This window comes from Pantherophis guttatus, chromosome 5, assembly GCF_059756535.1.
Source record: "Pantherophis guttatus breed Tessera chromosome 5, ASM5975653v1, whole genome shotgun sequence".
NCBI classification, from domain to species: domain Eukaryota; kingdom Metazoa; phylum Chordata; class Lepidosauria; order Squamata; family Colubridae; genus Pantherophis; species Pantherophis guttatus.
The window spans coordinates 96426818-96441503 of NC_142067.1; the positions used below are offsets into that span (position 1 = coordinate 96426818).

Consider the following 14686-nt stretch of genomic DNA (forward strand, 5'->3'; position numbering starts at 1 on the left):
CATCTAGAGATCCAATTTTATCGATCTATCCACTAAGATCTGGTACAGCAGATTCTCTCCATATCCTTGCCTCAAATAATAAAAATCACAGAAGTTGAGCCTTCCAAATTGTTGAAGAATAGTATTTTTCTAGAATTCTGAATCTCTTTGACCCAGTTTGTAGCAAGTTCACTGTTCCAGCAGCCCTTGCAAGTGGGATGTTTTAAGGTTTTTATTTTCTTTTGGTATTGGAATATTTGTTTAAAATACTGTAAAAATCTCCTGGTGTCTGTATGAGTAGATGTTCTTTGTCGGTAATTGTGATGGTCTGCAAATCCACTGGAAGCAAGCAACTAATTATGTTTTTGTTTTAAAAAAGAAAAAGTGTTTTTAAAACAGTCATTTGTGTTTTCAAGCATCATTTATTGATGTCATAATGACCAAACTATGTTTATCTAATTGCTTCATTTGTAAAGTATTTATACCATGACTGTGCGTTTATAGACTAAGGGATTACTAGTTATAATTAATCATAGAGATAAATGCTATTGTGTTTGTCATTTTTGCTTTACAGTGGATGTTGATAGCCAGAGAATGGAAAACAAATGTGTTGAATGATTTGCTTTTGGGGAGAAGTCTGGAAAGGAAGCAAAAAATTATTTTCCAGAAATGATTTGGCCTAGCAACCATATATAGCAGTAAGCAATGTGATTACTGTTTAATCAACAGTCATACTTTCAAAGTTTCCCATATTAAAGAATTCAGTTCTTTTCAAACCAAGAAATCTGCTTCTTTTATTCATTAAATTTGGATATGACTATTTTATGAGACATGCATTAGTCATGTTTGGATTTTCTTTACACAGAACCTAGTTATTCCAAATACAACTTCATTATCTTATTGATTACAACAATTTTCAGAAGAATCTTATACAAAGTACATTAAAAACTCAGACCCTTAATTTGGAGCTATTTTTCTGCAATGTTCAGACTAAAACATGTTTATCACCTTCTCATAAATCTTTGTTGGATATAAATAAATAGCCATCCCAGATGAAACTCATACCCTGTTTCCTCGAAAATAAGACCCAACTGGAAAATAAGTCCTAGCATGATTTTTCAGGATGCTCGTAATATAAGCTCTACCCCCCAAATAAATTCCAGTTAAGATTGTCAGCCAGATGGGTGCATTTAGTACCGTATTTCCCCAAAAATAAGACCTAACTAGAAAATAAGCCCTAATGTGTCTATTGGAGCATTCACATAATTAGCTGATAGATCTTTAATTGGTACACAAGAGATTGTGACAAAGTATGACCTCTTTGTGGCAAAAATGGCCATGGTAGTCCCACACTGGGTGTCATCCAAACAAGTCTTGGACATCACAGAAAAACTATGCATTGACAAAATTTCCATCTGTCACTTGTAAAAGGCCACACTGCTTGGATACACACATATATCATACCGATACACAGTGGTGGGATTCAAATAATTTAACAACCAATTCTCTGCCCTAATGACCAGCTGGGTAGTGTGGCTGGCTAGACATGTGACTGGGTGGGCATGGCCAATTTAACATCATTCACACCGAGGGGCGCTTCTCATGTGAAGTTCCTCTCCCCAGGTAGAAAAAGAAACCATGAGGCAGGAAAAAATCCAAACACACCAGAATGTTTCCTTCCTGCTTTCCTTACAGGATTAGCCGTTTAAAGTGGAAAAAAACAAAAAGAGATTTCTTCCAACAACCGCTTCTCTGACTTGCTTAGAAGGTTAACAACCAGTTCTAGCGAATAGGTGCGAACCAGTTTAATCCCATCACTGATACATTATGATTTCCTTGGTTCTTGGGAAGGACTTGATGCATATGAAGGCCCACACCAACTAAAAAAATGGCAGTTGTGACTTTACATTGTTGTGAACAGATAACAAAAATTTGGGGATGACTCCAACTGCTAAAGTTGTCTCTAATTATTTTTGCCTATCATCATAAGAGAATTCAATATTTCAATATTCATATCATGGCCAGCTACTATTAACATAACAACATCATAGAGATCAGCAATAAATTTCCTATATTCTTGAATTTTTAAACTCCTATGTTTTGTATAACTTGCAGTCATGCTGTATTTTTTTTTTCCTCTTCAAATATCAGACCAAACACTTTATTGAGATAGATTTTATGAATAATTATTAGCTACACAATTTTAGGTGCAATTTTTCAAAAAGCATACTTTTTATCTCAGTGTCACTATGTGTAAGCCCAATATTTATTCTTCTCCCACATTTTCTGTGCTGTAACATTCCAATTTTTCTTCAGAACCCCAATGCATGAGATCATTCAAATGTCTTTAAATTTTGCAATGGTTTCCCTTTTTTCATTTCCTAACATTCTAATAGTTGTTTCAGAAGTCATTCAAGAATCCAACCACTTCCTGTGCTGTGTTCATAGTAAGTTATAGAGAAATAGATCGCTTCCAGAAGAATTAAAGTAGCTAGTGAATATTTTCTTTACTTTCAGTTGCAGGCAACAAATTTCATTTTCTTGGCTTTATTTTGTCAGGACCAAGTCCTGAGATCCTGCATGGTTAGATAAAACAGGGGAGGCAACACACTTTTGATTGTGTTGAAACATTAATTCTTGATTAAGCAGCTTGAAAGACAAAAATGACAGCCAATTTTTAGAAGGCAGACTCAATAATATCTTCACTATCCAAAACAGAAATACTTCACTAATGGTTAATGTGACAACATATGCTTGGATAATTCCATGAACTGCTCATCTGTTTGTTTGTTTTTTTAAAAAAAACACTTTTTAGCATTCTTTTGTTTTGACATGATTAACAGTTGCTTTTAACTTCTTTTGTAATTCTTGGCAATGTCCTCTCTGAACTAAGAATTAAACAGGAACTGTTTTTATTCGTATCTGAACAATAAGTGTACAGAGCATAAAGAGATATATTAAATAAAGATAATAAAACACAAACTCTATTCTGTATTTTTTTCTTTGAAAAATAATATTTTATATGTATTATTGGTTTTGTATATAGGAGGCTGCAGCCTAGGAGCCTTAGAAGATTTCACTGATTTGTATACACATACAATAGTTTACTTTGGCCTATAGATACGGATGCTCATAGTATATATATTCATGTATAGTCTCATTTGTATGGTATGATACTTTATAAATCTTAATTCCAAGAAGTACTGTAAAAGCAGCCCTGAATATTCCCTATTTATGTTCTTTCAAAAGCTGAAACTGATTTTTTTTTAATAGAAGCTGATTTTTCTTCCTCCTCTAATTAATTCTTGTCTATAGAATACTAAGCTTACCAAGGTAACAAAGGTTATTAAGGTAACTAACCAAGGTTGTCCAGCAAAAGTAGGATATATCCTTTTTGTCCGCATGTTCTCCATCCACAGGGATAGCCTTAAAATCAAATATAGTATTGTCTAGTTCTTTTGACTAACTTCCTTAGCAGCTCCTCCCCACAGCACAGTGCTTCCGTAATAAGTGCTAACTTTACTTATTCTGATTAGTACCCTCTGATTGACTTGGCTGCTACCTGAAATTGACAAGACTCTAATCAGTTCCATCCGAAGGGTTTTACCAGCTGTAACAGATTCCTGCCATTGAAAAACCACTTTTTCTGATAATGGGGGAAAATACCATATAAGTATAAGATGCACTCCTCCATAAAAGTGGGTGGAAATCTCTGTACGTCTTATACAGCAAATGTTCCTGTTGTTCCCTCCCAGCAATTTGCCTCCTTGCAGCAAACAGCGTGGTCAGCTTCAGCACAGCTGATTTAACACAAGCAGCTGATTGGCTGTTGGATCTGCCTCCTGGAATACCTCCTATCAACTATTCCAGGTTGCAGGGATCACCTCTGCCAATCGGTGCCGGTGCTGCCCATCGCTGCTGCCACTTACCACCACCTCCGCGCACCTCATCTTTGGCCTCCACACATCCCATTTTCAGCCACCATGTGCCCCATTTTTGGCCTGTTCCAGGTGGCGGGGATTGCCGCCACCGCCTATCCCTGCTGCCTGGACCGGGCTGAAAATGGGATCCATGGAGGCTGAAAATGGGGCATGCGGAAGCTGAAAATGGGGTGCACAGAGGCAGCGATAGGTGGCAGAGGTGATGGGTGGCAATCTTGAAGGGTGGCTCCAGCACTGATGGGCGGCGGTGATCCCCGCAGCCTGGAACAGCTGATAGGAGGCATTCTGGGAGGCAGATCCAATTGCCACTCAGCTGCTCGTGCTAAATCAGGCTGTGATGAAGCTGACCACACTGTTTGCTGTTTGCTGCAAGGAGGCAAATTGCTGGGAGGCAGAAGCAAATTTTTTTTCTTGTTTTCCTCCCCAAGAACTAGATGCGTCTTATACTTTGGAGCATCTTATAGTCTGAAAAACCTGGTAATTTTATATATATATAGGTCTACGAATTTTTTTTGCAGTTTTTCACTGTAATTTTTATTGTAGATATCAAAAAATTAAACAATTTGTTTAATTTTGTCCTCCTCCTTATCTGTATCCTCCTTTGCTGATTTAGTTATCAGATAATTCTACATATTCTTGTTCTTTTCATGCCAGTCACATCACCTATTTTCGATATATATGGAAAAATTATCAGAAGCCCAGATGATTAATTTTGTTTATTTTTCAAAGGTTATTTATTTATTTATATCACACTTTAATTATTTTTATAAGTAACTAAAGGTGGTGAACATATCCAACATTCTTTTCTCCCTCTATTTTCCCCTACTTTCCAGCATCCTGTGAGGTGACCTGGGATGAGAGAAAGTGACTGGCCCAAGATCATCCAGCTGGCTCTCAGTTTAAAAGGTTTACATCACGCTGTTGCAAAGTTGGAAGCTGAGGATAGTTTGAATTCTTTTTTAAGTAATCCAAGTTTCTTTTTGTCTGAATTCTATGATTCTCATATATGAAGCATCTGAGGAAAAAAATCAACTCTAATGGACAGTTTTATTCATAAAAAGTCAGATTTAGTATGTCATAGTAACTAGATTTCTCTCCTCCCCCCCCCCCCAATGTGGTTTTAATTTCTAATTTTAACCAGTTACATCCATGCTTAAACTTTGGGTAAAAAAAATATATGTTGGGCTGCATAGAGTTATAGCTGTGTGAAAATGGCCTTCTGTAATCTGTGAGAAAAGAGTAAATGTAAATCTGAAAATGATTCAGAAGTCAACTTCCAAGCGTTATTCACAGTTTTTTTCTGTTTATCTTTTGTGATCTTCTGAATGTAGTAAAATATGTTAGGAAACATCCCTGAATAATGTATTTTAACATGCCATCTTTTAACAATCACAAAACCCACACACTGTTTGAATCTTGAGTAAACTTTGTGCTTGTGTAATCGGTAATCTTCTAATCTGGGGAAAAAAACAGTAAATATGAACTTTAGAAATTGTTTTCTCACATGATATTTGCAAATTTTTCTGCTAGGACCAGAGAAAAACACCCACTGAAAATGATTCAGAAATCAACTGCCAAGGGCTATTTATAGATTTTTACGTTTATGTTTTATGATCTTCTGAATGTAGTAAAACACGTTAGGAAACATCCCTGCATAAGCTATTTTAACATGCCATCTTTTAACAATCACAAAATCCACACACTGCTTTGAGTCATGAGTAAACTTTTGCTTCTGTTTTCATATCAAGAAAGAAAAAAAAATAAAAAAATATATATAGAATTATGATATCTGTCCTTCTATTGTGTGGTTGCCATCTGACAAGAGCCTGGTGGCACAGTGGACTAAGTGCTGTTAAAGTTGCACTTAAGTTGCCAGCTGCCTGCAATTACTGCAAGTTCAAATCTCATCAGGCTCAAGGTTGACTCAGCCTTCCATCCTGTCAAGGTAGGTAAAATGAGGACCCAGATTGCAATAAGCTGACTTTGTATTAAAAAAAAAAAAAAAAAAAAAACTACCGCTGGGGGGGGGGGTCGGCGAAAGCACTACTAAGCAGGTATATACAAAAGTATGAAGGCTATTGCTTAATGCATTGTAAGCCAACCTGAGTCTCCTGAGAAGGGCGGCATATAAATCGAACTAATAAATAAATAAATAAATAAAATCTACTGTACTTTTTGGAGTATAAAACGCACTCCCCCCCAAAAGAGGGTGGAAAGGTTGATACATCTTATAGACAAAATACAGCCATTTTTGGCGTCCTGAAACCCTGCCCTGAGCAAAAACGGGGCCTGCAGAGGATTTGGGAGGCCTGCAGACTGTTCCTGGGGACTGGGGAGGGCAAAAATGTGATGCATGGGGTGGTTGGGACGCCAAAAACAGGCCCATTTTTCACAAAAATGGGCCTGTTTTCGCAAAAATGGGGCCTGCAGAGGGTTTGGGAGGCCTGCAGAGTACTCCTGGGGGCCAGGGAGGGCAAAAACGTTTTTTTTCTTGTTTACTTCTTCGAAAACTTGGTGTGTCTTATACTCTGTTGTGTCTCATAGTCTGAAAAATATGGTAAATTGAACATTTTTAACAAAACAAGATTCAAATCTCTAAAGTTATTGAATCATATCAGATGATTTATAATGTGTCAAAGATATTTGTAAACAATGAACTTTACAAGTGTGAAATATCAGTACAGTTTCTCTTATACACAATCAGAAAGTCAGGATAGGGTTAAACAGTATGTTGGGTTCCTTATATTAGCCAGAATTCTCTTAACTCTGAAAAGTTGTCTACCTGTAATAGAATGAGGCAATGATCCAGAGAGGCAGGAAGAAGAGCAGAAGCCTAGACAATGATTGTCCTCACCATTTCCCCATCATTCAGATGATGGGGAACTGAAGAAGCTTCTTGGAGGAGAAGCAAAATGTTTTGAAGGGGAAAAAAAGCCAAGAAAGTCCAGCTGCCTTTTGAAAACCACTATTAGGACAATCATGACCTGGATGATTGAGAATATCCATAAACACCTAGACCAGTGTTGGTGAACCTTTTTGGCACCAAGTGCCAAAACGGGAGCATGCGAATGCACGCACGCATGTGTCAGAAACCGGAACATTAGGTGGCCGGTGCACATGCACGTGCCGGGTGGTTGCTCTTCTGGTTTACCGGCTCGCGCATGTGCACCGGCCACCTAGTCTTCCGGTTTCTGGTGCTCATGCACATGTGAAGACCAGGTGGCCGGTGCTCATGCACACACCGGAAACCAGAACAGCAGCGGCCTGGTGCACGTGTGCATACCAGGAAGATGATGTTCCGGAGCACGCATGCTCACTGGCTGCCTGCTTTTCCAGGTTCTGGCATGCATGCGCGCACGAAGACGAGCTGGCTGGCAAACCAGAACCCAGAAGAGCAACAAGTGACAGCTCACATGCCTGGAGAGATGGCTCTGCATGTCACTTCCAGCACACATGCCATAGGTTCGCCATCATGGACCTAGACAATTATAATGTGTCGGATAAAGTACATTTTAATCCAAAGGTGGAGAGGATGGGGAAACAACTCAGACCTTTCTTAGTGTTCATAGGAATAAAAGTAAGGGACAGGAGGGATACTTTTAGACTTGCAATATTCTGTTAATATAATCTTACAATAAAGATGGAGCTAGTGCTCATGAGTGTGCTTCTTGTTAGGACGATCCTTCAGGACTGACACAATACAGCACTTAAGAGACTGCTGGTTTACCTTTATGTCTAATTTCTGCTAGAATTTGTTAGGCGGATTCACTTGGATCCAACCTTGGATTTCAATTTGGCGGAAATTAAAATTTCAAATGACAAAATTTGATTTTCACCTTGGCTAATTATTACACCCATAATATGTATTAGCAAGCATTTCTAAGCTTTGTGCATAGAATTACCCTCTTAATCCCTAATATGAAGCAACCATTGGGAAAACATACTTGTCTCGCAAAACACATATTTGGCTTTTTTTTAACTGTGTAATTTGAGATGCATTCAGGTAACAAATTTGCTTTGTTTATAGGCCACTTTACAAACAATGAAAATCTTCATTTCTTTGAAGGAAATCAGTGCAGTTTAGCTAAAGTAAAGTTTGCCACTCTTACTATTACAACATAGTCACGCAATCAAAGACTTTTCTGGGTCATGGACATACTTAGCCCTTAACAGGAGGAGGCATGGTGGCAGAGTGGTTGGAATGTAGTATTTGCAGGCTAACTCTACCCACTACCAGGAGTTTAATTCTGACTGGCTCAAGGTTGACTCAGCCTTTCATCCCTCTTGAGGACAATAAAATGAGGATCCAGATTGTTGGGGGCGATATGCTGACTCTGTAAACTGCTTAGAGAGATCTGTAAAGCATTGTGAAGCAGTATATAAGTTTAAGTGTTATTGATAAGTGCTAACAGGCAAGCTGGAGCTTGCATTCCAAAATACAAGAAAGAAGAAAAAAAGTGGATGGAACAAAATTTATTATTTAATTTAATTTAGATTATACTCCTTACTCCTTGATATCAAGGGTAGCAAAAGGGAGAGCAGAACATATGAATACTCCATCCAAGGATTTGTTTATATAAAGAATTTACATTGTTCATCTTTCATGAGTTGGATTGCTTAATTCTGGCAGCCTCAGCTGCTGTTTCTTGTTCTATTCCCATCATTTCTAGAAGACAGGAACGCTTTAACAAATAAATGAAACTAAATTATTTTGAGAAACTTCTTTGATATCTGTGCAGTTACAAAACAAAGCTATTAAGTAAAACAAATAGATAGATACACTGCATGAGTCTATCCATGAGTCTGCAAAGGCAAAAAGGAACTTAATGGGAAATCTCTCCATGCACGTTCTCCCCTATATTTTTCCAAAAGTATTTATTCATAAAATAAAATATAAAATAAACTATAAGGTATATAAGTATATAAGGAGGAAAAAAAGAAAAGGCCAGCGTATAGTGGAGTTCAATGTGTGGCTAAAGGAGTGGTGTAAAGGGGAAGGCTTTGGTTATATTAATCACGAAGTCTGCAGCTGGTCCAATGAAAAATTGTACAAAAGAGATGGTTTGCTTTCATCAAAGAAAGGGACTGAGTCATTAAATTCACAGATTTTCTAGAGCAACATTTAAACTAAACAACGGGGACAGAGAGTTAATTGATATAGAAGATTTCTGTCCCCAGCAGTCCAAAATTAATAGAGTTATCAGTGCATGTAACATAGATGTTTGTGCAGGTAAAAATATCAACCTTGCTGCCAAGCAAAGTCAAGCTTTTATTAGTGAATGCCATACCAAGTGCACTAATCAAACAAGAGGTATGGGATAGGGGAACTCAGGCACCACACAGGTTATGTCGAAATTAAACACAGGGTCAGTCAAAAAGGACTCAAATGTCTATACACTAATGCACAGAGTATGAACTATAAATAGGGTGAATTAGAAATTCAAGTAAATAAGGGCAGATATGATATTATTGCCATTACGGAAACTTGGTGGGATGAAACCCACAAATGGAACATACAGCTTGAGGGATTTAAATTATTTAAAAGAAACAGACCAAACAAAAGAGGAGGTGGAGTTGCACTATATTAAGAAATAACTACATCTCTACAGATATAGCAATAGCAATAGCACTTAGTCTTATATACCACTTTACAGTGCTTTACAGCTTTCTCTAAGTGGTTTATAGAGTTAGCATATTGCCCCCAACAATTTGGGTCTTCATTTTACCCACCTCAGAAGGATGGAAGGCTGAGTCAACCTTGAGCCTGGTGAGATTTGACCTGCCAAATTGCAGGCAGCTGGCAGTCAGCAGAAGTAGCCTGCAGTACTGCACTCTAACCACTGTGCCACCGCAGCTTATAAGAGCAGGACATCATAGAGCACAACAATGATGAAAACTGTCTTGAATGCATTTGGGTCAGTATAAAAAGGGGAAAATAATATAGCCATAGGCATATACTATAAGCCACCCGGCCAAACAGAGGAAATAGATGACCTTTTTGCTAGGAAGCACATCCCAATAGTAATGGGGACTTTAACTACCCTGACATCAACTGGGAGACAAACTCTGCAACAAGTGGAAGATCAAACAGGTTCCTGATAAACCTAGCAGACAACTTTGTCTCCCAAAATGTAGAGAAGGGAACTAGGGGTTCAGCCATATTGGACTTAATTCTCATTAACAGAGATGAAATGATAGAAGGTGTTGAAGCTACAGGAACCTTGGGAAGAAGTGATCATGCAATATTGGAATTCAACATTATGCAGGCACAAGCAACAGAACAAAGTCAAACTAGAGTATTAACAATCAGACAATAAACAACAGCCTAAACAAAAAGAAAAACTCTCCCACCAGCACTGACAGGGCAAGAGAGCAAACCCCACTCTCTTCTAGCACTGAAGATGTTACCTAATTGGGTAATTAAACACCTGTAAGGAAACAACCAAGTTCAGAGAGGACCAAAGACTTTACAGTTAACTGTAGTTCTTTATCACCACCATTTCCATGCCGTTCCTAAACAGGTCTGATAAGCAAAGAACTGCAAACTAAGTTTAAAAATATTCAAACAATAACAATATATATTACACTAAGCTAACCGACAGGGGTAGATGCTAAAGAGAAATTTAACACCAAAATTCCCCCTCCCAGAGAGGTTTTCACTTTTTGCAGAAGATGGAAAGGGAGGAAGTGGTGCTTATACATACCATGGCATGTGGGTCAGCAGGAAGAGTAACACCATTGAGGAAACTACAGATGGAGATGGAATTCCTTCAGAGATGGCTAAATTCTTCCAGGACAGGCTGATTCATTTGAGAACTGGAGGTCTTGAGGTTAACCATGAAATGTAGATTGCTGACTTCTAATTAAACAGCACTGACAATCTCATGTTTTAGGCTTATTATATTATTAAATAATATTTTAAAATATATTTTGCTTTCATTTAGTTTTCAGATCCAGTAAAGTCAACCACTCCAAAACTGGTGTGAGTCTCTGGAAAACTACTCCTCTAGCCTCTCCTCCCTTATACAAGCTGATGCTTCTAAAACACGGGTGTCAAACTCACTGCATTATGTTGATGTCATGTGACGTATCGTGATGTTTTTGCCTTAGCAGAGCTGGGGTGGGTGTGGCCTGTGCATGACGCATCTGACCCATGGGCTGCCAGTTTGATACTCTTGTTCTAAAAGAATACCAGTAGAGAGTCTGGGAGTCTGGAAGCCCAACACAGAATCATATTAATCATTATGGGTATATTAAATTAATTTTATTAGAATTTTAAGGAGTTTTTTTTAATTTGCATCTATCTCAAAAAGGAACTCAGTTTACATGGAAGATTTTGGGTTTTTTTAATCACTGAATTTGCTAATTCATCATGAACATATAAAAAGCACAGAAGTCAATCAGCAGATTTGAAACAAAGTCAACTATTTCTGTATTTTTGACTTATGGTTGGTTACAGAACTGCCAGGGCATCCTGAACTATGGTAGGTAGTACTGATGGAGGCCTAGGCTGAAGTAACAAGTTTAAATAAACAAGGTCAGTGAAGGTCTTCTCTTTCTTTTCTTCCTTTAGCCTCCCATAGATCTGATAACCAACTTCTTTAAAAAAATTCTTAAAGAATTTTTTGCATACCTTCCTTAATGACTATGTATTAACAAGAAGCACCAGTAAACTCAGGCCATAAAACTCAATCATTCAATGAGCTGACCCAATGATTGTTCTAACCTTTGGACTTCTGATTAAGCTCACAGTGCATCTTTGATCATACCAGACAGGGACACCCGGTCCTGCAATGAGCAACCACCTCTCAAAATCCTTTGGGAATCTGCTGAGTCTTCCTTTACTTAGTTCACTCATAGCTGTTCAGTGGTTTAAACAGTGCAAAGTAATTAATCATGCCTGGAAAAACAGCAGATGCAACTTTGCATAAAGATTCCATTCATTGCAAAACTAAATATGACATTTCTAACTTGGTTTTAAAACAGTTTCATAGCCATTTCAATGAAATATTTTCCCGTTAGGAGAGCAGAAGTCTGGATAGCTCTGCAGACAAGACACTGTAATTTAACACCAGCTGTCTGCAATTAAAGTAAATTCGAATCTCACCAGGCTCAGAGTTGACTCAGCCTTCCATCCTTTCTAAGGTAGGTAAATTAAGGACCCAGTTTGTGGGGGCAATAAGCTGACTTTGTTTAAATATACAAAAGTATGAAGGCTATTGCTTAACGCACTGTAAGCCGCCCTGAGTCTCCGGAGAAGGGCGGCATATAAATCAAATTAAAAAAAAAAAAAGTCAAAATTTAGCAACAATTATTCCAGAATGTAAGTTGGTTCATTCTTTTTATTTATTATTGCGTTTTAGTTTATGGTACATACATTCAAACATGCTCATACTGTATTGTGATTTAGAGTACCAAGTTGTATTAAGGAAAGGGAGGAAAGAAGAATTAGTGTGCAAAGAAAATTTGATCACTGCTGGATCCATGCAAAGTAAAAATTCCAGTATGTTTATTTTAGATTCAGGTATACTAATCATCATTTTTTAAGAGAAAACTTTTAAAATTTAGAAAGGAAGAAATCATGAAGTAATTAAATACTAGTGTCTATTAACCAGAACAAGTAATTAGAAGCACTGTACTGACAGAATCATTATTCATTTTGAACTCAGACAAAGAAGAAATAATCTCTTTCATTTCTATAGTTACTGAAAGATGTTAGATATAAAGAACAGGCAGCAGCTAGTCATGCATTATGTCATGGAGAACTGTGAAAATTCTAGGTGAGGTATTTTTCCCAAAAGGATAAATGATGTGCCAGAACAAGCAAATGGCATCTCGGAAAGATTTTCTAAGTTAATTCAGACAATATTTCCTGAAAAATTAATTCATCTAGAATCCCATGTAGTGCATACCATCTTGAATATGAAACTAAACCTACAAATTTCGGAAAGTACTTGCTGAGTTGTAAAGATTTCACTTAGTACTATGCAGAGGGGAAGAAAGGACAAAACCAGCAATTACAATGGTTAATACAAAGGATATCACTAAGGTCTCTCTAGCTCAGTTTCTAAGATTTTATAAACAGCCCATAAGTGAAGAACAAGCCTGGGCTATTTGCTTTCACTGTTGTTGTAAAATGAATCAGATATTAGCTCAGGGACTGGATTCTGTAGTACAGATGCAGATTTCAGATATTGATGAACTCTATATTCATTCTGACGGTAGTATATCTTTCCCTATCAAACATAACTATGATGGTCACATAAATCAACAGCCAAGAGAGATTTTAGAAGATAAGTTGACAGAATCATTAGGAAAATTGATCTACAAAGCTCTTGACTGGGGAATCGAGAGCCATATGGAGAGAGAGTTGAGCGAGTCCCTGGCAAAGCTAATAACATTTATGCTCAAACTGAACGCAGAGACCTCAAACACCGCAGTTGCTTTACAGGATGTAATCAAGATCTGTGAGGATCACTTTCACAGACCATCCGAAGCTGCCAGTCATTATACAACCATCTGCCAAATGCTGTTCTCTGAGTACCTTGAGCTTCAGAAACTTACATTAACCATACAGAGTTGCAAAGAGTATTTGGGAAGAATGGAGGTAGAAGACTGTTCTGCCACACAGAAGACAAACAATTGGAAAAGTATGAGACTGCAGAAGGTTATGGGGAAAACTCTGCACAGCATTCCTCCAGGAGAAGGTATCCTTTCACCCTACAGTATGGTGGTGGATGATATCAAAAACAAACGCTACAGCCTCCATGCAGTATCAGTATGGAAATTGAAGGAGAAGACCTGTCGAAAATTCAGCCTGCATGAGCAGCTTATGATGGAAGTGAAAAATCCACCTAAACTTCGACCTATCTTTGAACAGAAAGGTAGCAACAATGATAAGGGAGATATTCAGAAGTTCGTCTTGGATTCTCCACATAATAGTATAATCGCTGAACAAAACATCAGTATTAACCTCTCAAAAGCTAAAAAAACACGACCGAGCTGCATTCACTCAGATTTGGAACTAAAAATAAAACTTAGAGAGTTATGTGAGGATGGCAGGGGATCAGAAACCAAGTTGTCACCTACTTACAATCGGACATGTTTAAGATGGTCATTACCAAGCATTGCAGATTTAATGGGAACAAGATATTTAGAAATAAAAGATTCCTGCCAAAGAGAAACAAGTAATCTTCCTTCAAGGGCTGAGCTTTGTCTCCTTTGTCACAACCAATTCTTTATATGGCCTTATGTGTGTCATCTCTGCAGCAGTGTCATCTGCAAAGATTGCTGCATCAAAATGTCTATGCCAGTCAGACCTTGTGCACGCCTTCCGCTTAACGTCTTTAAAGCAATACAACTGGACAAGGAAGATGATCAAGGCCTGCACAACCAAAAAGCTGCACAGCTTGAAGTAGAACAGTGGGATTCATCAAGAGTACCTCTTGTGTTTGAACCCCATTGCTTAACACCACCCTTTGCCGGCCGCATAAAAAGTATGATGGATTGGCCTTCCATGGACATCTGTATCAAATGTGAGCAATACCTTCTGGAGATGCTGTCCCATCATTCTCCCTGTAGAAAAAGACGCCTGTCATGGACTGAATTGGAATAATGGTTTTTACTGCTGTGCAAAATTGGACAAATGTAAACCAGTGATCTTACAGACTGAAATGAATTGATCCTTGTTATTTTTTTATTTTTTCTCTTCTCACCCAACGGGACGAATTCTATTAACCTGATCTGAAAAACTATACTTATTAAAG

At 37.8% G+C, this 14686-nt stretch overlaps 1 protein-coding gene across 1 annotated transcript; it reads left to right on the plus strand.

Annotated features, from left to right (window-relative positions):
• The first annotated feature begins 13263 nt into the window (after positions 1-13263).
• LOC148113535 (protein spire homolog 1-like) lies at positions 13264-14686 on the plus strand. The gene has a single exon (XM_087871581.1). The coding sequence runs from the start codon at positions 13279-13281 to the stop codon at positions 14533-14535; it is 1257 nt and encodes a 418-aa protein (XP_087727707.1). The 5' UTR covers positions 13264-13278; the 3' UTR covers positions 14536-14686.

Excerpts from the sequence above, each read along its gene's own strand:
- LOC148113535 (XM_087871581.1), top strand. The coding sequence starts at position 13,279 with ATGGAGAGAGAGTTGAGCGAGTCCCTGGCAAAGCTAATAACATTTATG.